The following is a 23,313-nucleotide window of genomic DNA, read 5'->3' as shown; positions in this document are numbered from 1 at the left end:
TGTACCTACTCGGTTACCGATTCAAGGCATATTTCTTACATAATCATTTATAGCTTCATTATTGTAATACTTTAGAGCGTAGAAGTAGTTTTAATTTCCATAAGTTTTGTAACCTATTTAATCAAAAAAAATTATGTACACCCTAGCAAGTTTATTGCGGTACATGAATTACTTTGTTAAGTTATACGAAGTAGTATAAGATGGGCATAATCATGGAATCTCGTTGCCAAATCAAAATTAACAAGTGTTAGGCTCATCAAAATCATCAGTAGGGTAATGGTGTTGAGTAACAGACACCAATATGGTGACATGGTGTAATATATATAAACAACCCGTGCTGCCGTAATGCGTGCTAATATGGTAAGTAATAAATGGGTGAGTTTGGGTTTGATAATCCAAGTAATGAGATTCTCGACATCTAAATAGGATCACGGGATATCAAGTTTGTGATTGGAATTATCTCTTGCAGCTTTTGACTATCAATGCAACAATTTCGAAATAGCCATATCATCGAACCAAATTCAATTTCAGGACTTTAAAAACATATTGGTGGGATTGTTATGGTTCCAATCAACTCTTATGACACCGAGGGACACCTCAATTATTATTTCAATTTCTGGAAAAAATTCTCGATTATGACCCGAAGGCGTGGATATAGTCATTCAGTTTTAGACAATTTTCAGCTTTTTAGAGATTATAAAAAAAAAAAAAAAAAAATGGAGGTCAGGGTGCTTTCCTCAGACCTCAATAGATTCCAGGAGGCCATTTAGGTGTTTGTATCGTCCATTTTACTTTTAAACAGTCAATTTACTCGGTTACATACACGAGTCCCTTTATTAACTCACGGTTAGTTCAAGACACTATGTGATCGACTAGCTTAGTGACAATGTATACTTACAAACAACATTATATGCCTCTAGAATGCATCTCACCATGAACACCGTCACCCCCAAGTTTTCGATATTATATCACAATATATCAAAAATTGGTGCGTTTCATGTATTATAGGCATCGAACTTGACATAGAGGTGAAAACGTTATGGGTCTGAGGCCAACCGCAATAAATAAATAAATAACTAAAAATATAAATAAAAAAAAAACCTTTTATTCAGTTGCGGCTCAATTGTGTCTAATCATAGAGGTGAGTCCCAAGATCGAATCTCATCAAGAAAGGGAAGGATTAGAAAGGTACATGAAACAAGGATCAAGGAGTGGAAGGATGGTTAGTCCTTCCATCTCCCCCCCCCCCTCCCCCCAACCCCCCGGGGTGACGGGGGTTTGATCCTCATCCCCCCTCCTGTGATAGAAAGGGGCTCCCCGTAATTTTATTGTTAAAAAATAAAATAAAATAAAATAAAATAAAAAGAAGAAGAAAGGTACACGAAACATAATAATGAGCATTGAACCCCATCTCAAGGGAATGCTAAAAGCTAAATCCACACGATATTTTATAAATAAAATAAAATAATTCTAAAAAAAACAGAAAGATGCAACTAAGATCATAAGAAGTAATAATCTAAAAATGCAAAGCTTCACAAAAAACTAAGCCAGACGGGAGCAGTCGGATCTTGTTTTAGAGAAATAGTATTTTGAAAGTTTATACAGTGAGACAAAGGGTGCAATTAGTGTATAGCCCAATAAATTTTGCATGAAATCAAACAGGACACATCTAGTAGAAATGACTGTTAAATAACTACAACTGCAAAGCTTCAGTACAGGTCAATAATGCACATATAATTGTAGTGTATCGCATGACTTATCTACACTGTCAAAAATGACTAAAGGCTATTAGCATTTGGCAATAATTTTTGAGATCGAATCTAGTCGGCAACACCATTTAGCCAAAATCTCATACAAGTAACAGGTTATTAGTACTTTGTTGTTGACTAAAGGTTGAAAGCGTTCAAATAAATTTTCTTCCATACAGTACATCTGTTTTTGGACATCAGGCGCACTGGCTCATTAGTATGCTACCGCACCAGCACAAATCTCCCTACTGTATGTACATCAAATTTGATTGGACGAGTAAGAGATTATATCACCACTTCAACAGATTGAAATACAGGCATCACTCGTACTTTTCATTTACTGGATGGGTATGGATATTTGACACTTCAATTTAGACCAAAAAAGGGAAATTCTAATAAAAATAGCAAGAGTTAAAACACTCGAACACCTATAAATGAGTCTGGAGTAAAATAGAGAATATGGAAATACACGCCTGTACCCAGAATTACATGCCACTACATATCCAAAACTTTCAAATTTTCTATACACCAAAAATCACATGCATTGCAAATGATGGATTTCAACCAGCTTCTCAGTTTGATAAGTTTGAGCAAATTTGTCTGCCTTCTGTTAACAGGGCTAGTGTTTCCACACTAAATTTAAACTAACATACGATTTATCTGCTGACAAGCATCTAGAGCATTGTCTGAAACAGCTAGAAGGTTATGCTCATGCCCTAAATTTGAAATAAACCAGAATAAAAACAGAAGCAAATCACAGATTAAGGGAAGTTGGAAAGACCTCATATTTCACGTGCAAGCAAACTGCCCAATGCACATATATTTCGTGCTCGAGGAAAGTAAATACTATTTTCAAACTGAACCAAAATTTAACAACCAATTCTTGGATCAAGAACTTGAGTTTTTAATGTGGTACGCCAAAAGGTGATGCAAATATCTAACAAGAAAATTACAAAGGCTATGAAAAGCAAAAAGAAAAAGATCAGGAAAGGTTACTCACTCTGCTAAATTCTGGTGACAAGACTATATAGAACGAACTTCCTAATGAATATCCTGCTGAATGAATCATGTACTTTTTCATCAATAGCCAAGAGGATGGTCTTGACCCTGGCCCATAAGCTTTCTGAGGAGAGGAAGGAAACCGATAAGAGCCAACTGCAGCTGTTCTGCGCTGTTCAAGCGAAGACTAACTTGCCCAGATCCACGGTTGTTCAAATTTGCCCGGGCAATTAAATTAGTAGACCGGCCCAGCGGGATCTGAGTATTTATATTACAACCAAGAGCGAGTTCCCCATGCCAATCCATCACCGACAGCCCAAGAGTTGAAAGGAAACGGCCCACAGGATAGTCTTTGTCCCTAAAAGTGGCCTCCAAACTTCCTCCATAAGCAACGTCTCCACGACCTGCCATAGCACCACCACTCAATACCATCCTCAGTTGCTTGTTAATGATTAACTTGTCTTCCAGCTTCACTCCAGCTGACACTACATCACCCATCAAAGTAGCAGAGAGACCTGCTGTTGCCTTATTCCGCATATAGTTGCAGAATCTCGTTTCACTGCGTAATGTGTAGACCAAATCTTTCCCAGCACTCTGCATGTCAAAACCCAAAGTTGTAGCTTTTCCTTCCCCATGCTTTATGGAGCTGGCTACTTCCATCTGAAGATTGGCTTCTTTCTTATCTTTTGAGACCTGACCAGAGAAGGACAAGGGAACCTTGTCTTTGACTACAAACATACGTTCTAAGTTTATACCTTCATAGCCTACATCGTGATCCCAACCATGATTATCAAGAACCGGCCTCACAAGCCATTGATTAGAAGTGTCCAGATAACGGTATCTATGAGTTGGATTATCTGAGTCAAAGGAAGCAGGTAATGCCAGATCAGGCATTGGTACAGGTAGTGATGCAGCAGCACCAGATTCTTCTTCAACATTTTCACTGTACTCACTAGGCATGTCCTTGGCTGCGGCTGCCATTTTCTTCATCATCTTCCGTCGCCTTCTATCTTCTTTCAACTGTTTTTTCATAAAAAGCTTCTCTCTATATTCTAGCTCATCATAGTAAGCTTTCTTCTGGGCTTTAGGCAGCTTATCCAGCTGGGCCTTAGTTAAAGGCTTAAATGGAGGCAGCTCATCATATTCTGACTCTTCATCAGACTCAGACGATTCACACAAATCATCATCCATAGCATCATCATCACCAAACTGCTCCTCAGGAAGTTTCAATTGAGGCCTTGATTGCAGAAGTGTAGAGAGAAGGTAAGGCAAAGGTGGTGCTCGTGAACGGGTAGTGAATGGTTTCCCTGGTGGGGTATCTTGCAACTTCAAAAGTATGTTTGCTTCCGCCAATATCTTGGAGGCAAATGACAGCAACAACAAATGAGGCTTCCAAACCTGACCATTTGGCAAAACTCTCTGGCCAGCCCTATTTGTTCTGCAAGCAGAATGGTTCTCAACCAATGCAACAGGGTTCATAAGCCGCATATCCCCAGCAGCTTGGCGAATAACTTGTTGTACAGCATGTGAACGTTGAGTGACAAACATATCATATGTTGAAGGAGTGCCATTGGGACCTTCAGGAGGAGCTGATGCTGCATGAGTCAAGACAACTATTGCATTAAACCAGATTGAGGGTCCAAATATGTCAGTAATTGTCCTCAAAAGTGGCATGTCACCAAAGTCCCTGCTTGGCATATCCAGCCTATCAAGGTACAAGACAATATCAGGAGGAGATTTTTTAATGAAACGCTTCACAGAGTGAAGGATCTTCTCATTCTTATGTTGATCAGAACAGGATGATAAGAGTCCAGGTGTATCGATGACCCGCACCTTGATCCCTTGCACAGTACCCACAACGTCCTGAACCTTTGTCGTACCCATTTGAAAAGCATCAGTGCCAAACTTCACCTCGTCAAATATGGAATTGATGGTCGCACTTTTGCCAACTCCTGCCTTCCCAAGAACCATAATAGTACAAGTAAAATCAAGGGGCTCTTGCCCAGCAGCCTCCAGTTGCTCCGCCATGGCACTGGCACGATCAAAGCTGAAGGCACCAACACGTCCCCCAGTTCTTGCTCTAAGCTGTTCTGCTAACCCTAATCTGTATAATACTTGAGCAACAACAACATTATGTGGAGTTTGCCCAAGCCTATGAGCGAGACGCAAGAACTTCACTCTTATCATCTGGAGTTTCTCCCGGATCTCATCGCCTTCCTCAACCTCCCCATTTGTGGTGTCATCAACAATATGGGTCTGTGCCTGAGAAACTTGCCCATTGGCCCGAGGTTGATGGACTGCTCTAGGCGCAGGCTCCAATAGTGGTGCAGCATGTCCAAGTCCAGCAGGATGAGCAGGAAGAACGGAATTTGCTGACTTTTCAGATGCAGCAGCAGATGTTTCTACAGGCTTAACTGTTGTCTCCTTTGCTTGACTGTTTTTTCTGTCCTCAGTCTTTGTTTTTTCAGAAGCAGCCCCCACAGCCAAGGCCTGGCTATCACGAGCAACAGTATCAGGAGACTGCATCTGAATAGTGCCATTAGTCGATGCTCCCAAATCAGAAGCAACACTCTTAGTTTTGGCATCCTGCAAAGAAGATGATATCGAACTATCATCTGAGGACCTGCCTTCGGCCTTTGGACCTTCATTATGATGTTCAGGGGCCAAAACCCTAGTATCAGAATCCTTATTACAATCATGAATCTGTGAATCGGTCTCACCCAAAACCTTCTCATGCATAACTTCAACACTCTCCTTAATGTCAGGGCTAACTCTTGACAAAACAGCTTCGCTGTCTTCATGTATTAAATTCTCACTTAAAGTTTCTTTGATTTCTTCAGGCTTCTCCTTTTGACTCTCGGAAGATTTGTCAGCCAAAGCATCCTTAAGTTCCCTCACCGTTTCTTCATTCACATGTTCGACATCCCCATTGGTTATTACATCTTTCACATCCTCAGCTAGATTAGCATGAGCACCATCTTGACCAATTGTCCCAACATCTTTGCTCTCTGATATCTCCAAGACAACAGATTTCTCAACAGTGTCCTCGTCACCTTCAATAGCTTCAATCTCCTTAATATTTAATGGTGAAGCTTCAGATTCTTCGCTTGAAGACTCTTTCGTTACAGCGACATCTTGACTAAGAACCCTCTCATCAACATTTGATAACTCCTCATTCGTTACACCACCATCATTATTCTCAATTGTCACAGAGCCCTCACCACTATTTCCCACCGATGATTCATCCCTCGTCTCTACACTCTCACCATTGACATCTCTCCCCTCACTGGACCCCTCCAATGCAATTTCAGTCTTCTCCACACTACTCTCGCCATTGTCATCTTTCCTTTCACTGGATCCCTCCAATGCAATTTCAGTCTTCTCCACACTACTCTCGCCATTGTCATCTCTCCTTTCACTGGACCCCTCCATTGCAATTTCAGTCTTCTCCACACTACTCACGCCATTGTCATCTCTACCTTCACTGGACCCCTCAACTGGAATTTCAGTCTTCTCCACACTCGCGCCATTGTCATCTCTCTCCTCACTGGATCCCTCTACTGCAATTTCAGTCTTCTCCACTTCGTCTAGCGGTCTCGGACTCCCCTCGGCAGCAGCAAAATCTGCATCACTCTCCCCAATAGCAATACTACGAACACCAACATCATCTGAATCCGGTATCAATCCATCATTCTCATTATCTAAAGCCGACTCAACTGCCTCCTCAAATATCTCTGACCCTCCAGAATCCTTAGGCCCATGAACAGCTCCCACCCCATTTTCCATCCCCAAAGATTACTTTTTGCACGAAATCCTAAAATTTACCAAAAACCCAGAAAAACCCAGACATCAAATCAGCAGTATATCACACAAAATCAATCAATTTTTGCTCAAACAATAAAAAAATCTAATACCCACCCACCAAACGAAAATCCCAGAAATTCAACAAACCCTTAAAAACGAATGGGCAAATAAACAAACAAGAATCCAACAAAAACCCAGATTATTCAATTACAAACCATAAAAAACAGATCTTAAAACAAATTATTCACATTATAAATATATGATTTTGAATATAATCAGGGACAATACAAAAAACGAAACAATAAACAAAAATTAAACAGAAATTAAGGAGATATGATAAAAGGCTAACCTGGGAATAAACGTAGGATGAAGAAAGAGACGGGTTAGGGAGAGGAGGAGAGAGAAAAAGAGGGAAAAAAGAGTTGGATGTGGCTCACCTCCCCAGTATAAGAAGGAAGGAGCAAGAAAGAGGGATAAGCTAAAGCAAACTCGCGTCTTTGTTAGTGAAAAAATAAAAAGAAAAACCCAGTTGATGAGATTGAAGGATAAACAAAGCTAATCTACGGTTTGAGATTTGGTAGAAAGATCCAACGGATGAGGAATTGGGGATTGGGAGCACTCGTGAAAAATGCCAATTTTTATGACGTTAAGACTTTCACCTCATTGGCTTATACTTTTGTGATTCACCTTCTTAAATTTTATCACAGTGAGAAAGATACAATACAATAAAATAAAATGAAATAAAAATATTTTTATTTAAAGAAAAAATTATCTTTTGTTATTAAAACATAAAAATTTATCTTTTTTTCTTGAGAAATTGTTTCGAATATGCCTGAGATTTCAAAAAATGTACCGTGTACCCCTGAAAACTTTCAAATGCACAGTGTCCCCTTAAGTTTGTAAGAAAATACATCAAATACCCCTAAACTCGTAACAAATGTAAATTTTGTTAGATTGAGACTCCCTAAACATCAAATTCTATTAAATTATTATAGTGTAATGCTACTGTAATGCTAAAACATTTAATTATCAAATAAACATTTAGAATGTTAGATGGAGTTAAAATTTTAATGTAATTCATGCTTTTATGCGGTTTTACTGCATAAATATAAAGTAGCAAAAGAGAGTCAATGTGCGGGGCATGATATTAGTTTGATAAGTCAATGATATGTGTTTTTGTTAGATGATAAGAATATTTGGTGCATCTTTTTACAAAACTCAAAGGTACATGGTGTATTTGAAAGTTTTCAGTGGTACACGGTACATAACTACATAAATATGAAGAGTACACCCCAAAATCTCCTCACTTTGTGTGTTAAATATATTAGATTTTCTGAAGTTAAAAATAATTCTTTGTTGGTAGAACATTTTCCCTTCTTATAATTAAAAATTCTACATTTTTCTCGCTATAATTAACATACCTACCTACTCATTTTATCCTTCATCTAATTGTAGTGAATGACATATGCTTTATACATTCTTTTTTGGAAAGCTTTATCATATGATTAAGGGTAGTAGTTAACTAGTTAACATGATAGACCTATGTAAGCTTAAATTAATTTGATCATGCATTTCTTATAAAATTGTAGTACATACCACAATTGTAAAAAGATTGAGAAGGAAAAAACTAGTTTGACCCTATTAAACACTTGTTGATTGTTTGTAAGTGAAAGAATTAGGGGTGATTAGAGGTCACCATGTGTTATTTTGTGATGGATTCATGATTTGCAACTCATTGCCCAAAATTTGAAACCCACTATATGAAATTGATAGCCAACTCAAAATCTCAGTTTTGTGTTTAGACTCATCATCCAAATTCTTTATCACACGGTAATAAGGAAAAACTCATAAACCCCAACCAACTACAATAAGTTTTATTTTACATTTGTCGTCTCACACAACAAATTTTCATTATTATCATATTATGTGTCTTGGGTGATACTATATACTAGTTGTGGTTGTTGTAATTGTATATTGACATAAGAGTTCATCCAAAGTATATACTTTATAACTTGGAGTAAATTTGTACTTGTAAACATTCAATTCTATCTTATCTTACTAACGAAACAAGTTGGCTAATTAAGAATTTTGATGCTTGTTGATGACTTAATAATGTTGATATAAGTGAAATCCCTTTTTCTTCTTGTAAAAAAAATAAAATAAAATAAAAATGTTGATATAAGTGAAAATAAAAACTCTAGAGACATAGCCTCCTTTCTCTCTCCTAAACTTTAGCCTCTATTGTAATTTTTGAAGGGGCTTTCATCGAATTTTTACCGGTGGAAAGCCCCAATCGTTGTTTCTTTTAATTAGTTTTTTTTATTCTTAGGTTATAATAATGTCTCCCTCGAAAGAAAGGGTTTATCTCCTTCGAAATATAAGTTTTTTAGATCTCCTTCGAAAGAAAAGACTTTTCGAACTCCTTCGAAAGACAAGGTGTTATTTGCGTTTGATAGTGTCTCCATTTTTACGGGGTTACGATTGATTATTGCTCGAATTCGGGTTACAAATTCATCACAAGAAATTTCTTCCTCACAAAATATTGAAGCGTCGACAGATCCATTCAAAAAGTTGTATGAGACAACGAATCGAGAATATGCCGAATTGTTATATCATGTATTTGGATTCTTAGCACTTCTCCGATTAATTCTTGTTTGATTTTGATAAATCCGTTTTCATTATCGTTATTTATCATTGTAGATGTCGTATACTTTAATTAATGAAATTTAGTGTCCTTTTCAACTGCTTTAAAAAAAAAAAAAAAAAAAAAAAAAATTTAAACAAACTCTAGAGACATAAGGAAAAGATTATATTTTCTTGATTTACGTAATGACATATATAACATAGCTTCAAATTTCAAGTTTTATATGGTCTCTCACGTGTACATTTGTGATTGTAATCATGTAATCAAGATATGTGAGTTAGGTAGGGGTAAGAAACAAAATTGCATGGACCACAATTTAGAGGTCATTAGCTAGAAATAATTTAAACAAAGTATTGAAGAAGAATTATTTTCCTTGCGTTGGCTAGCTTTTGCTTGTTTCTTGCGTTTGGCAACTAATTAATTTGATCTTGGTTTCTCCTATGGACCTCCCTAACCCACTTGGGAAGCTTTGTACATGCCATGTGACCTAGAAATTGAAGAATGAATGATTTATGAGCCTTAAGTAGTAAACATTTTTTTTTTCATGATTGATTTCGAAGCATGAGATTATATACTTTATTAGAAGTATATTCCATTCTTCTATCTAAATTTTGTGGGGTGGTGTGTGGTGAAGATATACTTCTTCCGTTTTTTTAGTTGTATCACTTTCTAAAACGGAAGTTTTAAATTAGTTGCATCACTTTCCTTTTTAGTTAATAAACTTTATCTATTTCTCTCTCATCACATGAGTCCACCATATTTTTTTTTATTATTTAATTTATCTCTTTTATCTCTAAAATTGTCTAAGACTCCGCAATTTGCGAAGTGATGCAACTTAAAACGGAGGAAGTATATCGGTTACAAGCTTTTACATTGGATAATTTAATTTTTAAACATTAGATACTTGGATAACTAACTATGAAGAATGAATGTATATTCCCGTCCAAAAAAATAAAATAAAAATGTATATTGATATGATATTTTGAGAATATATGATATTATACTTGGATAACTAACTATTAAGAGTCTAGTTTTAACTTTTAAGAGAAACAATGAGAGAGAGAGAGAGAGAGAGAGAGAGAGAGAGAGAGAGAGAGAGAGAGAGAGAGAGAGAGAGAGAGAGAGAGAGAGAGAGAGAGAGAGAGAGAGAGAGAGAGAGAGAGAGAGTTGATATTATTTGATAATATTATAGAATATCATGTGAAAAGATACATGTATATGGTGATTGATAGTAATAGAGAATATTAGGGCTTATTCACCAAGTATTCCTATGGCATATATATATATTGTATTTTGTAAGGTAGCTGATTATCATACAAAGAGAAACGCTTAGTATTAGAGAATGAGGGTTAGCTCAAGTGGTTAAAAATTCTCTCCCGGTTTTAAGTGATTGTGGGATCGATTCTCATCACTCGCTCTTATGGCTCTCTAAACATCAAAAAAAATACCCTCATACACAACTATTAAATTAAAATGAACATTTATTACCTCAATCGATCCGTGATTTTGATTTTTTAAAATTGACAATGAAAAGGAAAAAAAAAAAAACGAAGATGAACAAACCCTAAGATCAAACCATTTTCATGTGGGTTGGGCCAGCTTTATTAGTACTTATAAATTATTACTCAAATTCATAATCTGGGCCTTAAGATATGAGTCCAAAATAATGAAACATTAGTCCATAACTTTGAGTCAAAACAGTCCAAGCTCTAAAACATGGACACAAAATTAAAAATCCCTCCAAAAGTAACACTTTAACACTTTGACCCAGATCTCGGAATCTCTTCGCCGGCGACGGAAATTCTAGCCAGTCGCCACCATCTTCACCGGAGTTAATTCTCCGGTAAATTTTTGAATCTGAAATTAAATCTGAAATCACCATTGTTTCGATAGAAGCACCAATTTGACATGGTGTTGAATCTGCAATGCCCCCTTTTTCTCAATTTCAACAGAAACCCAGAAATCTTCCATGTATTGTTCAGCCATTGATTGATCTCTGTTACCAAGGGAAACTCAAAGAAGCCATTAATTCACTCAGCATTTTAGCCAGAAAAGGCTTACGGTTAGACTCAGAAACTCTAACATTAATTTTGGGACAGTGTGCAAAAACTAGGTCGCGCAAAGAAGGAAGATGGGTGCATCTTTATATGAAGGCTACTGGTATGAAACACCCCAGTACTATAGTATCGAATTATCTTATGCATATGTACTTTGAATGTGGTGATCACATTGAAGCACGCAAGGTGTTTGATAAAATGTCTGTGAGAAATGTTTACAGTTGGAATAATGTCCTTTCTGGGTATGCTAAGTTAGGTATGTTAGATGCTGCTAGGAGGATTTTTAATAAGATGACCGAAAGGGATGTCGTGTCGTGGAATACGATGGTGATTGGGTATGCGCAGCAAGGGAAACATAGTGAGGCTATGAGGTTTTATAAGGAGTTTAGAAGGGAGTCTATTGGTTATAATGAGTTTAGTTTTGCTGGTGTTTTGACCATTGGGATCAAGTTGAAGGATGTAGTGTTAACCAGGCAAGCACATTGTCAAGTTTTGGCTGTTGGGTTTCTTCCGAATTTGGTTATTTCGAGCTCGATTGCAGATGCTTATGCTAAATGTGGACAGTTGAGTGATGCAAGGAGATTGTTTGATGAGATGCAGGTTAGGGATATCCCAGCTTGGACTGTATTAATTTCAGGGTATTGTAAGTGGGGTGATATGAAATCAGCCCAAGAATTGTTTAACGCGATGCCTGCAAAGAATCCTGTTTCGTGGACTGCTATGGTTTCTGGCTATGCTCGGAATAATTCTGGATATGCTGCTCTGAAGTTGTTTCACAAAATGATGAACTTTCGCATTAGACCTGATCAGTTTACTTTCAGTAGCGCACTTAATGCTTGTGCTAGCCTAGCTACATTGAAGCACGGTAAGCAAATCCATGCCTATATGATACGAACTTGTTTTAGACCTAATAACGTGGTTGTCAGCTCTCTCATTGATATGTATTCTAAATGTGGAAGTTTAAAGCTTAGCCAGCAGGTTTTTCGCTTGATGGGTATTAAGGAAGATGTTATGTCATGGAACCCCACGATAGGTGCCCTGGCACAGCATGGTTATGGTGAGGAGGCAATCAAAATGTTTGATGAGATGCTTCTTTACGGCGTAAGACCAAATAGAGTAACTCTTGTAGTCATTCTCAGTGCATGTAGTCATTCCGGTCTTGTAGATCAGGGGCTTGCTATCTTCGAGTCCATGACTGATGATCATGACATTTCTCCTGACGCGGAGCATTATGCATGCCTAGTTGACCTATTGGGTAGAGCTGGACGCTTTGATGAGCTGATGAAACAATTGGAAAAGGTGCCATGTAAAGATGATGATAGGATATTGAATTCCCTGATTGGTGTCTGTCAAATTCAGGAGAATGTTGAGCTAGGAAAGCGAGCAGCAGAACACCTTATCAAACAAGACCTGCATTCTTATGCCCCATATTTATTGCTTTCAACCATACATGCTGCATCTGGGGAGTGGGAGAGTGTGGAAAAAATAAGGCAGCTCATGGATCAAAGAGGTGCCAGAAAAGAGAAAGCTAGTAGTTGGGTTGAAACTAACAATAAGGTTCATTCTCTTAATGCGCAATAGCTTATAGTTCCATGTTAGAACCAATTTTGGCTTCAGCTATAATTTTCATCTGTTGCAAGATAAGGTATAGTGGAACTATACTTGTATTTTAGAATACAGCTTGTTTTTAAATTTTTTATTTATTTTTGACGACGAAGAATACAGCTTGCGTACATCTTGAATACTTGTATTTCACTGTAATCAGGGTTGCATATGATCCAGGTTTAACCCGATTTGTTACAGTTTAATGGATAAATTTGTTCTTCATTGAATTCTTGAGCTGAATGATATCATCTGTGATATTTAATTGAACATGAGTTATGTCCTAGTGTCCTACCACATCCAACTGCTAGTCAAAACTTTTGGGTCTAATCATAGTTGGTGCACCAACTAAAGCAGGGAAAGACAAAGAAAGTCATAAATAATGGTATGAAAGTATGATAAACTTGTGCCTATATTTGAATCAAATGGAGTTAATACCTAGAAGCCTGTAATTACTCAATTTTAGTAATTCACATTTAATCTGTCCAAGTGATTAGATAAGATCATGATACACTCATTACCTTGCTGTATCATTAAAGAATAATGGATATTCTGAAATACAGATTAATACAGTAGAAACAGAGATTGCTTGGATTAGACAGTTAGCCAAAGAGTTAAGTCGGTAGGAGAAACCGTCGCCACATATATATAATACCGTGATTGATGCCATGTTACTAGCTTTATTTCATTTGAGGGGTTGTTCAACAATCAAGTCTATGATTGACGACTACGTAGCATACTGGTATTCGTGGTGTGATAGACATAAATACATAATGCTATTCACGTATCCAAATATCCTAGTGTCACATTTGGATAAGGGTTCTTATGAATCTTATCTGTGGCCTCAAATCAGTTGGTAGTAACACTGCATGAACCTTCCACATCCCCGGTTATAGGATCAAATTTTATTCTGGGAAGGAGAGGGAGTATGGGTAGATTGAAATTTAGGTTGTTCGGTCATATTGTAACGAAAAGGTCGAAAACTAATAGGGATGATATATGGATTGTTAGTTTATCACTGATTCAATGTAGTGCCATTCTATATGGACTATATTCTGAATCTGTGCAGAATTATTTGATGGTTAAATGTCGATAATTTCTGAAAAAACTACGGAGTAATATATAAGGTCATTTGATTTTGATTTGGTTTATTGATTACTTAGGAAGGGCTAATCCATAAAAGCGACAAACAGCAAAGAAGAAACCCAACTAACACAACAAAAGACAGGTGGATCAACACTAGGAAATATCCTTGGATCATATTAATCCACCAATAATGCATAATTACAGCTTATAAGTCTCTTTTTCAAGCATTTAATAGTATTAATTAACACGTTCCAGTCACTTGATCAAAATAATGAATAAGACTCATTCCCAATTTAACTGACTTTCAGACTCCTTTCTTTTATCCTTGCTGTACTGGGAAAAAATAATTCCGAACTAACAAATTTACATATTTATATGTTATCTAACCTTTACTCGTCTTTGACAAACAAAGACAGAAGAAGAGGGACAAGAACTTTCTAAGATTTATAGAAAGGGAGAGAGGGAGACAGAGGGTGAGGAAGAAGGTCAGGATCACCTTTCACAGGTTCGCCGATCTCCTTCTCTGATCATTAACAAATGGGTGGTCATATCTCAAGGCAGATTGAGAAGCGGAAATCATTATCAACAGAGAAGAAAACATTGGTTGAATTGAATGAAAGTTGTGGGTGTGATTATCCAGGATGTGACTACCGCCCTTCTGATAGGAAAAACTGGATGGCAGGCCTTGATCTCGAGAAGCTTACGATCAACAACATCGTATGGCCTGGTACTCATGATTCTGCCACCAACAAGATAGGTATACCCTTCATCTCTCGCCCCTTTGCTCAATGTCAATCCTTGTCTGTTTACGAGCAGCTCGTGAAAGGCACTCGTCTCCTTGACATCCGAGTTCAGGAAGATCGTCGAGTTTGTCATGGCATCCTTAAGACGTACAGTGTTGATGTTGTCTTAGATGAGGTCAAGAAGTTCTTATCAGAGACGAAATCTGAGATTATTATCCTTGAGATCAGGACAGAATTCGGACACGATGACCCCCCTGAATTCGACAAGTTTCTCGTGGAGAAACTTGGAGATTACCTAATCCACCAGGATGATCATGTCTTTGGTAAGACTGTTTCTGAGGTGCTACCTAAACGAGTCATCTGTGTGTGGAAACCAAGGAAATCCCCTGCTCCAAAGAAAGGTGATCCGCTTTGGAGTTCAGGATATCTGAAGGATAATTGGATTGATACCGACTTACCATCCACGAAATTCGAGAGCAACTTGAAGCATTTGGCTGATCAACATCCAGTGTCATCTAGGAAGTATTTCTACAGGGTGGAGAATACTGTAACCCCTCAGGCCGATAACCCGATTTTGTGTGTGAAACCTGTAACTGATAGGATTCATGGGTATGCTAGGCTGTTCATAAAGCAGTGCTTTGAAAGAAATATTGCTGATCGGTTGCAGGTTTTCTCGACTGATTTTATTGATGCTGATTTTGTGGATGCTTGTGTTGCACTTACTCATGCAAGGATTGAAGGCACAGCATAGATTTTAAAGACATTCAATTTTATACAATTGCTTTCTTGTCAGATACTATGTCTGTCTTGTGTTTAAATGTATTTATCTGTAAACTGTGGGTTGATATGATTATTGGATATAGAATTTGTCATATTCTGTGAGAATAATTATTTGGGAGACTTTTGGAGTATATATTCCCCTGAGATGTTGTTTTTTTCTTCATCAATGTAACTTAATTGTAGTAGTACAGGTGCTTTTATTTTCTGGTATTCCTGATTTATTGGAAGTTAGAATTTCCAGTTAGCCTCATCGTTCCACATCTTCATATGTGGCTCTTTTTGGAGCCTTGAACTTTTTGTTTCTCGCATTTCATAAAATAAAACAGTCAATTGTAACAATCTTGTAAATGTTAATATGTTATAACCAGTAATTACTCCGTGATAAATTACGCATTGTTTAAAACGGACAATTAATTAGTAATAATTTAAACCCACAAATGACAATGCACAAGCAATAAATATATGTATTAACCTCTGTTCGGTTTTTATATTAATTTTGTCTAAAATGAGTTAAAATAAGATGAGTCAAACAAATATGGGTAAACAATCAAATATGATCACACATCAAAAAAACTAAACAAATGCATTGGGCTCTGTTTGGTCCATCTTTTTTTTTTTGCTTAAATTTATTTTATCTAAAATAAGTCAAAATAAGAAAATCAAACAGCATATTCCTAAACAATCAAATATGATCGTACATCGGAAACTAATCAAATACGTGGTTAAAGATAAAGAAATAATTTTTAAATTTTAGCTTAAAGTTATGGACAGCTTCTAAAAATCTGCATTTGCAATTTTGATATCATTTTTTTTTTTCCCAATCCTTAAGGAGTTGAAGAATTTTAAATTATTAGTAGGACCATCGAACGTGGTAGATGTTGATTGAGCAACCACTCCGACAAATTCATGCGGAAGGAATCATTCATTTCCCTTACGTTCTTGAGATATTTCTTAATTGAGCACGATCAATAAGCATTGTATACTTAAACTCGCAATTAGCTTCCAATTCAAGCGCTGATGTTCTCTCTCAAATACTGTTTAGCAAACTTTTCAATCAACTTGTTAACTTTAAAAGTTGATATGTTGAGCACGCATTGTTGGATGCCCAGAGCTGGCCATGCCCAAGTACCGGACACAACGAGTTGCTTGTGGCCACGTCGTATAGTGTCTAATCTTCTGTTAGCGACTGTAATCATTTTTGCAAACCATAGAGTCCCTACATTTGAGAAGAAGATACTCTTCCTGTCTTTTTCAGGGTATGGACCAAAATCCACTAAATTCCAGTAACATTCAAGGTTACAAGCTTACAACAAAGGGGAAAAAATTTACCCAAATTGAAAATAAAACAGGAATCATGTACGTAGTATAGAACTTTCTAATCTCTTTTTTCATTTCTCCCATGAATCTAAAAATAACAACCATATTCCATCAAGCAAAAAACAACAATTACCACGGAGAAAAGGAAACTCTTCATAGCCCAAGTAACGTTATCAGGGTCATAGCTTCATAAGCTGTTCCAATTTCCGAAGGTCGCCACCAGCCACACCTGCACATCTAGGCTCGAGGTTTGAGCATATGTTCAAACACGGAATCAGGCTATATCATAATAGACCTCCCTGATGGTCTGTAAAAGGTTATTTATAACCTGTCAACTGCAACATATTGGAAAAGGGAGAAAAAAAAAATATATATAACTACACAATGGTCAATCATTTACGCAGAATAACACATTACCTAATAGGCAACAAGTTAAAAGAGCACGGCTTTGCACGTCCTGGTATGTTTTAACACTAATAATAGGCCATAACTGGTATCACCTCAATGCAAAGGGTTAGACACGAGCCTTCTTCCTGCAAAATTTGTGTTTCAAAAATTCTTCCAATTGTTGAAACACAGACGTAAATATTCCTGCAACAAAAACCATATGAAGCAAAAGCATGAGTAGGCAAATCCAAGTGCAATCTCACAAAGAATGACCCAAGTGAATATCCATACTTCATTACTTCCCACAACTTTATATTCACAAGTATGTATGTAACTTCTTCATGAATCCTCAAAACTTGTTACCGACACAGGAATAGGTTATACACAAAAAGCTCAAGCTTTCTTGTTGCTAGTGGGGATCGGGGATGCTATGCCATGAACTTGTTAATGTACATTCATATAAAGGCATACATAAATCATTACTATTCCCTCGATTTATGACTTTGTATGAAATGAGTCGCACGTGTAACATCATCCAGTCCCTGACCTCCCCGTTACTTGACAACATACGTTAGAGGAATTCAGAGGGAACAATAGTTTCTGTACAAAATGATAAAATATGCACCATTCTTTATAAATAAATGGAATTTTGAAAATTTTACTGTCAAGGTAGAATGAGAAGAAAAGTGTCAAGGGTCACAACATATGTACAAGTGGTGAGAGAGCCATAATCAATTATTGATCACATCACAAAACTCATGTACGGTTTCAAATTAAGATAGAAATCTTTGAAAATGAAAGACCTAAAATGAGGAAAGTTGCTTAATAAGCAAAACAAAGAAAAACAAAAAAATTACAAAAATAAATTGAAAAGCAAGTTCTCAAGGAAGAATTTTAATCGGGAATGATCTAAAGAAGATCAACAAGGAAGCTACTACCTGCGAGTGTATTATCTCCCGGCTTTAATGATGCTTTCACCAGGAGTGTACCAGGGATCTGCTGGAAGACCTTGTGACAAAAAAAATTTACTTGTATATTATAAGTGTCAGTTCTGAGTAATCCGTAAGCATTTCTGAAGTTCAAGTCATACCAAGATGCGAAAAGATAAGTTCACTGGACTATTTGAACAATTTGCGCTCCTCGATATTTCAGCCACACGCAAGCAAGTAGAAGCCTCATCAAGCTTTTTGACATCAGTCTTCAATATAGTGTCACAATAATCATTTGTTGCACTTACCTAAGCATAGAGAAGTGTCAACATTAAAGTGCAGTTTGACAAAATGGAAAAAAAGTAAATAGACACAATAGTAATGCATAAACTCACTTCAACAGTAAATGATGAATCATTGCATTTGCAGGATACACCAAAGTAGCTGAAAAAGGATTCCACAGAGTGCAAAACATCAAAGGCACTGGTTTGATGCTGGAGACCCTGAAAATTCCAGAAGATTCTAAATCAGATGTGTAGACTGGCAGTACCAAAACACCCTAAGAAAGGGGAACAACCAGCTTCCTGGGGAAAAAAATGGGTGTGACACCAAAAAAATTACTCCCTAATTTCTTACCAATGTCTAAAGAATATAGAAAGCACTGCTTAAAGTAAATTAGATAATAGAATAGCCTAACATCACACCACGCAAAAAAAAAAAAAAAAAAAAAAAAAAAAAAAAAAAAAAAAAAACCTTCTGAGATTATAGAGTATTTCCATATGGCAACCATAAAACATAAGAAGATATAATGTAAATTGTAATCTACTGAGATGCATTCCTGATTAAAAATCCTTTTATCTGAAGTTTAATACTCATTTGAGTTCCAGTAAGAAAAAGTTCATTTACCATAGTACTTAAGCAAAATAAATAGAGGGTTTGGAAAATTGGAATTAAAGAAGAGAAGATTCAGACATGGTGAAAGAGTTGATCTGAACTTCTGAAGATGATAATAGACATGTACAAACCATAACCATTGAATAGGAAGAACTGCATTAATAATATTCCTATTTAAACAGAGTGGGTTACGGTAAATAAATAAATAAACAATAATCCCTTAAGAAAGATGTAAACAATCCATAAACCTTGGGTTTCATAAGTAGCTTAGATATTCTAATCACCCAAAGCAACAAGACATCTAGATACCGAAGCTAATAAAAATCTTTGAATAATGAAAAGGGGTATTTGTCTGCTTCCTTGAGTAAGGTCATGTAGAAAATTACCTTCCAATATCTGCCAGCAATGTAATAAAAATTTTATGATTTTAATGGGTTAAAATGTACAGCTCCTATACTTATTACTCAAAAACTTTCATAAACCAAACAACAGAGTCATGAGGCATACCTCGAGCATGAAGGATGGACTACTATTACCCCTCACATGAGAGGAAACCAATTTTTTGGCTGGAGGCATGAAAGACCAAGCAAGTCCCCATCGAGAAGTTTGACCCTGGACAAATTCAGTAGCCTTCACAATGGTGACTCCCACTTCCCGGAGCTTTGACATCAGAAACTTAAGGTTTGACTTTTTCCCAAGCATTGAAGTGTACCACCTGCAAGCAAATGTGGGTCAGACAACCTTCATAAAATCACCACCTGAAAACATTAATCATGATGAAACTAACCCATGGAAAAATTTCTGTACCGAAATGACTGCTTTAGCGCGACACTATCTTCAATTATGCGACTGATAAAAGCCCCCTCTCCACCAGGGCAGACCATCTCTTTTGGCGTCCCACCACATGAAGTTTTTGGATTCAGTCCTGCTTCCTCCATGCTTTCAAAGAATGGAGGGTTGCACATACAGAAATCAAACTTTTCTCCTTCTTTAACTACACCAAGAAGGATAGGTGGCCCATGATAACCCTTATCTATTTTGGGTTCATCAGGAGGATTCAAGGACTGAGCCTGAGCTTCACCATCCCTTCTTTCATCCAAACCTTCCACTTCTTCGCCATTTACTGAGTGCACGATATCCAGTTCACCCTGAGGATGAATGACTGCAGATTCATCAAACTCTCTCATTTCTTGTTTGGTCAAATCATCAACATCTTCCTCTTCTTGGAAATCATCCCTTGTCATATTACCATCTAAATGTAAGGTTTCACAATCATTGGCAGGTTCAGCAACCTCAACCCTTCTAATTTCAATCAATTCCAATATATGTGGATTACTTTTAACATTTTTCTCCGCCCATTCTAAGGCTACACCAGTTACATCTACACTCAAATACAGTAAAGTTCAAATTAGACATATGCATACTAATATTTCACCAAGAAAGACTTAAAACAGGTTAATTGCTGGATACTAAAAAGACTACCTGAGCCAACAAAACTCCAACCTAAAAGAGAAGCACCAAGAAGAGGGTAAATACAATTTGCCCCAGTTCCAATATCAAAGCCTCGTACTTTATCTCCATCAACATTGTTTTTCTCAATAATATCAGATGCTAAAAGATCTTCAATCCAATGTATGTAATTTGACCTATTGGGCACAGTTGGGCACAATTGCCCATCAGGAATCCACCTAAAATACCATCAATTTTCCCAAATTAAAACCAGACACACATTAATTCAACTAAATACATGACAAAATTAAGCAATTTGTAAAATAATCAGAACAACCCAGAAACCAAATTCACAAGCCAAAGTAATAACCTTTCAAGCATTTGAAGAAAAACCCAGAAACAAAATACAAATTTGAAAGTTAAAACACACCAACAAAAAAGAAATATGGATGTCAACCATTTTAATTGGTTATAGGTTCGAGGGTGACACCCGAAACACAAAATCAAATCCCGTCTACATCATAAAGAATAAAGGAGCTGTAAATTAAAAGAAAGTGTACCAATTGAGGGAGTGGTCATGGAGGAGGAGGACGCGGGTGAGTTCACGAGTTGCATTGAAATCAGTCCAATCAATTCTGGGTCGACCGTCGCGAGAGTAAAAAACGAAGGAAGAGAAAGAAGGGTAGAGAGAAGCGAGGAGAGAGAAATCAGGTGGATTATCAGCGTATCTGTTACGAGGATGTATGCTTCGTCTCTCGCCACTTCCGCCACCGCCACCGCCACCGCGTTTCCTCTTCTTGCTCCCCATTTCTTTCCGCTGCCTGCACTTTTTTTTTTTTTTTTTATTTCCTTTTTTTACTTTTCTCTGTTCTTTGTTCTAAATTATATCTTTGTTAACTTCAATAAGTCTCGCATAGGGTGGATGGACGTTAATTTTATTTGTAAGACAGTTAATTTCAAGGTAACTTTAACTATATTATGACAACTTTAACCTCTAGGTAATTTTAAATTTGCTTGGTTTGAATTTTATTTTAATGTGTAATTTCTTATAGATTCATAAAGGTTAATGTGATTAATTGAGTACATTATAAATTTTTTGTGAAATAAAATTTGTTATTAGAAAAATAATAACTTTTGTAATATAAAGGGTAACTTTAAAAAATTTTAAGATAACTTTAACCCATCTTACAATAAATTGACGTACACCCGCGTTTTGGAGAATTTGTGTTGTCACCCCCCTTAAAAAACTTAAAAAAAAAAAAAAAAAAAAAAAAAAAAAAAAAAAAAAAAACTAAACTTAACTTATTTTTGTGAAATTGAGCTTATTTTATGTGGTAACTTCAATTAATAAAGAAAAAATTATTTCGATTTTATTTGTAATTCACCCAGAAGTTAATTATAAGGTGACAAGAAAATTTTGATTTCACAACTAAAAATGAATCCAATAGTTTGTAGCTCTGTACGACTATTGGATTCGTTGTTAATTGTAAAATCAAAATTTGAGGATTTGATATATTGATTAGCAATAGTAATTGAGAACTGTATTACTCAAAATTGAGAATTCGTTGATGTCAACCTTGCTTGGTTTATGATAGAGTTTTGTTAGTAAAAAGTTAACAGCTCTTGAGTTTATAAAAGCATCCTTATCAATAGTACTTACCTAGCGTTTTCCAATGACAAAAATGTCATTTTGATCCAATTCTAATCACCAACATAAGCATGTACTAAGTAACTCGAGTATTATATTTATTTCAAATTGATGTTCCTAGTTATCTTATAGAGATATTTAAAAAAAAAAATGATATTTCTTTGTAAAACTGTCATCAATTCTACCGTATTTGTTTCCCCAAATTTATCCTCAAATAATTTTATCCTATAATCTATCCATACTTTCTTTTTCACAAGATTGATACTAGTCTACCATCCTTACTAGGAGAGACTATAACACATGTTTGTTTTTCTAAAATTATAAGAGAGCCTATATAAAGTAGAGTAGTATATGGGGGTTGCATTGATTTCTCTATCGATTATAAATAGCTAGAATATATGAATAGACGGAGTAATGCTCAATAGGTTTTTAATTTCTATTTGACCTATTGTTTTAATATGAAAGGTAAGAGCTTCCTAAGTATCATATTGTACAATAAGGGCATAACTTAATTCGTATTTTAAAGAATTAGTACATTATTAAGAACGTGACTTTTTTTTTCACTCATAGTGTTGTTTTCTAAAGAAAGAAAAAAAACAAATAAAGGGCCCATGAGCTAGCAGCTTGTGCTGGCCTGCTAGGAATGGGTCCTAGTCCTTAATGTTGTGGTGCCATTGACAAGATATAGCCATAGAGGACTTCAAACATTATAGTGTTGTGAAAGTAAGGAGTATAATAAACTATATATATATATATATATATATATATATATATATATATATATATATATATATATTATATAGGAAAATAACTCTTGTATTTTGAAAATATGTATTGATTCTAATTTATGAGTAATATTTTCAATCCTAATCCAACACGTTTTATTTACATGTCATATTGTATCAACCCGTTTAATTGAACAATACTATTATAAATCCTTAACATTACTTGTTAATTTTGTATTCAGTTTTTGTTGTGTTACTTTTGGTCAACTCTAAGTTATATTTGTTGAATTATAATAAGATACGAGCAAAATAATTTAAAATAAGATGAAACAACCTGACCTTAAAATTGATATGGCTGGATAAACTTATTCAAATTTGAGAATTCTTCTGACTACAAAGTGGACCAAAGTCTTTTAGCCTTTTTTTTTTTTATTTTTTTTTTATTTTTGAGATTACCTTATTCATCATCGAAATGTTCCTTTTCCTCATCCCATGGTTCAA

General features: G+C 36.0%; 4 protein-coding genes across 6 annotated transcripts; 2 read left to right on the top strand and 2 right to left on the bottom strand.

Moving 5' to 3' along the window:
• Window positions 1–2,509: 2,509 nt before the first annotated feature.
• Window positions 2,510–7,073, bottom strand: LOC110718563 (translocase of chloroplast 120, chloroplastic-like). Its single transcript, XM_021897420.1, has 2 exons — window positions 6,901–7,073; window positions 2,510–6,561 (listed from the first exon to the last, which is right to left on the bottom strand). The coding sequence occupies exon 2, from the start codon at window positions 6,531–6,533 to the stop codon at window positions 2,829–2,831; it is 3,705 nt and encodes a 1,234-aa protein (XP_021753112.1). The 5' UTR covers window positions 6,534–6,561; window positions 6,901–7,073; the 3' UTR covers window positions 2,510–2,828.
• Window positions 7,074–10,701: 3,628 nt separating this feature from the next.
• On the top strand, window positions 10,702–13,079 carry LOC110718562 (pentatricopeptide repeat-containing protein At2g21090-like). Its single transcript, XM_021897419.1, has one exon. It carries the CDS (start codon window positions 11,121–11,123, stop codon window positions 12,831–12,833), a length of 1,713 nt encoding a protein of 570 aa, XP_021753111.1. The 5' UTR covers window positions 10,702–11,120; the 3' UTR covers window positions 12,834–13,079.
• A 1,105-nt stretch (window positions 13,080–14,184) lies between these two features.
• On the top strand, window positions 14,185–15,707 carry LOC110718561 (PI-PLC X-box domain-containing protein DDB_G0293730-like). The gene has a single exon (XM_021897418.1). It carries the CDS (start codon window positions 14,478–14,480, stop codon window positions 15,432–15,434), a length of 957 nt encoding a protein of 318 aa, XP_021753110.1. The 5' UTR covers window positions 14,185–14,477; the 3' UTR covers window positions 15,435–15,707.
• Window positions 15,708–16,710: 1,003 nt separating this feature from the next.
• Window positions 16,711–21,313, bottom strand: LOC110718560 (methyltransferase-like protein 16). 3 transcript variants are annotated; one of them, XM_021897415.1, is made up of 9 exons: window positions 21,000–21,313; window positions 20,473–20,678; window positions 19,798–20,371; window positions 19,498–19,705; window positions 18,492–18,599; window positions 18,258–18,404; window positions 18,106–18,175; window positions 17,198–17,371; window positions 16,711–17,087 (listed from the first exon to the last, which is right to left on the bottom strand). In XM_021897415.1, the coding sequence occupies exons 1-8, from the start codon at window positions 21,245–21,247 to the stop codon at window positions 17,295–17,297; spliced, it is 1,638 nt and encodes a 545-aa protein (XP_021753107.1). In that variant the 5' UTR covers window positions 21,248–21,313; the 3' UTR covers window positions 16,711–17,087; window positions 17,198–17,294. The 3 variants fall into 3 exon arrangements, with proteins under 3 accessions (XP_021753107.1, XP_021753109.1, XP_021753108.1); XM_021897417.1 differs by having other exon boundaries at window positions 16,711–17,017; XM_021897416.1 differs by having other exon boundaries at window positions 16,711–17,009.
• Between the last annotated feature and the right edge of the window lie 2,000 nt (window positions 21,314–23,313).

This window comes from Chenopodium quinoa, unplaced genomic scaffold (assembly GCF_001683475.1).
Source record: "Chenopodium quinoa cultivar QQ74 unplaced genomic scaffold, ASM168347v1, whole genome shotgun sequence".
Taxonomy (NCBI): Eukaryota; Viridiplantae; Streptophyta; class Magnoliopsida; order Caryophyllales; family Amaranthaceae; genus Chenopodium; species Chenopodium quinoa.
This window is presented reverse-complemented; position numbering and strand designations above follow the sequence as displayed.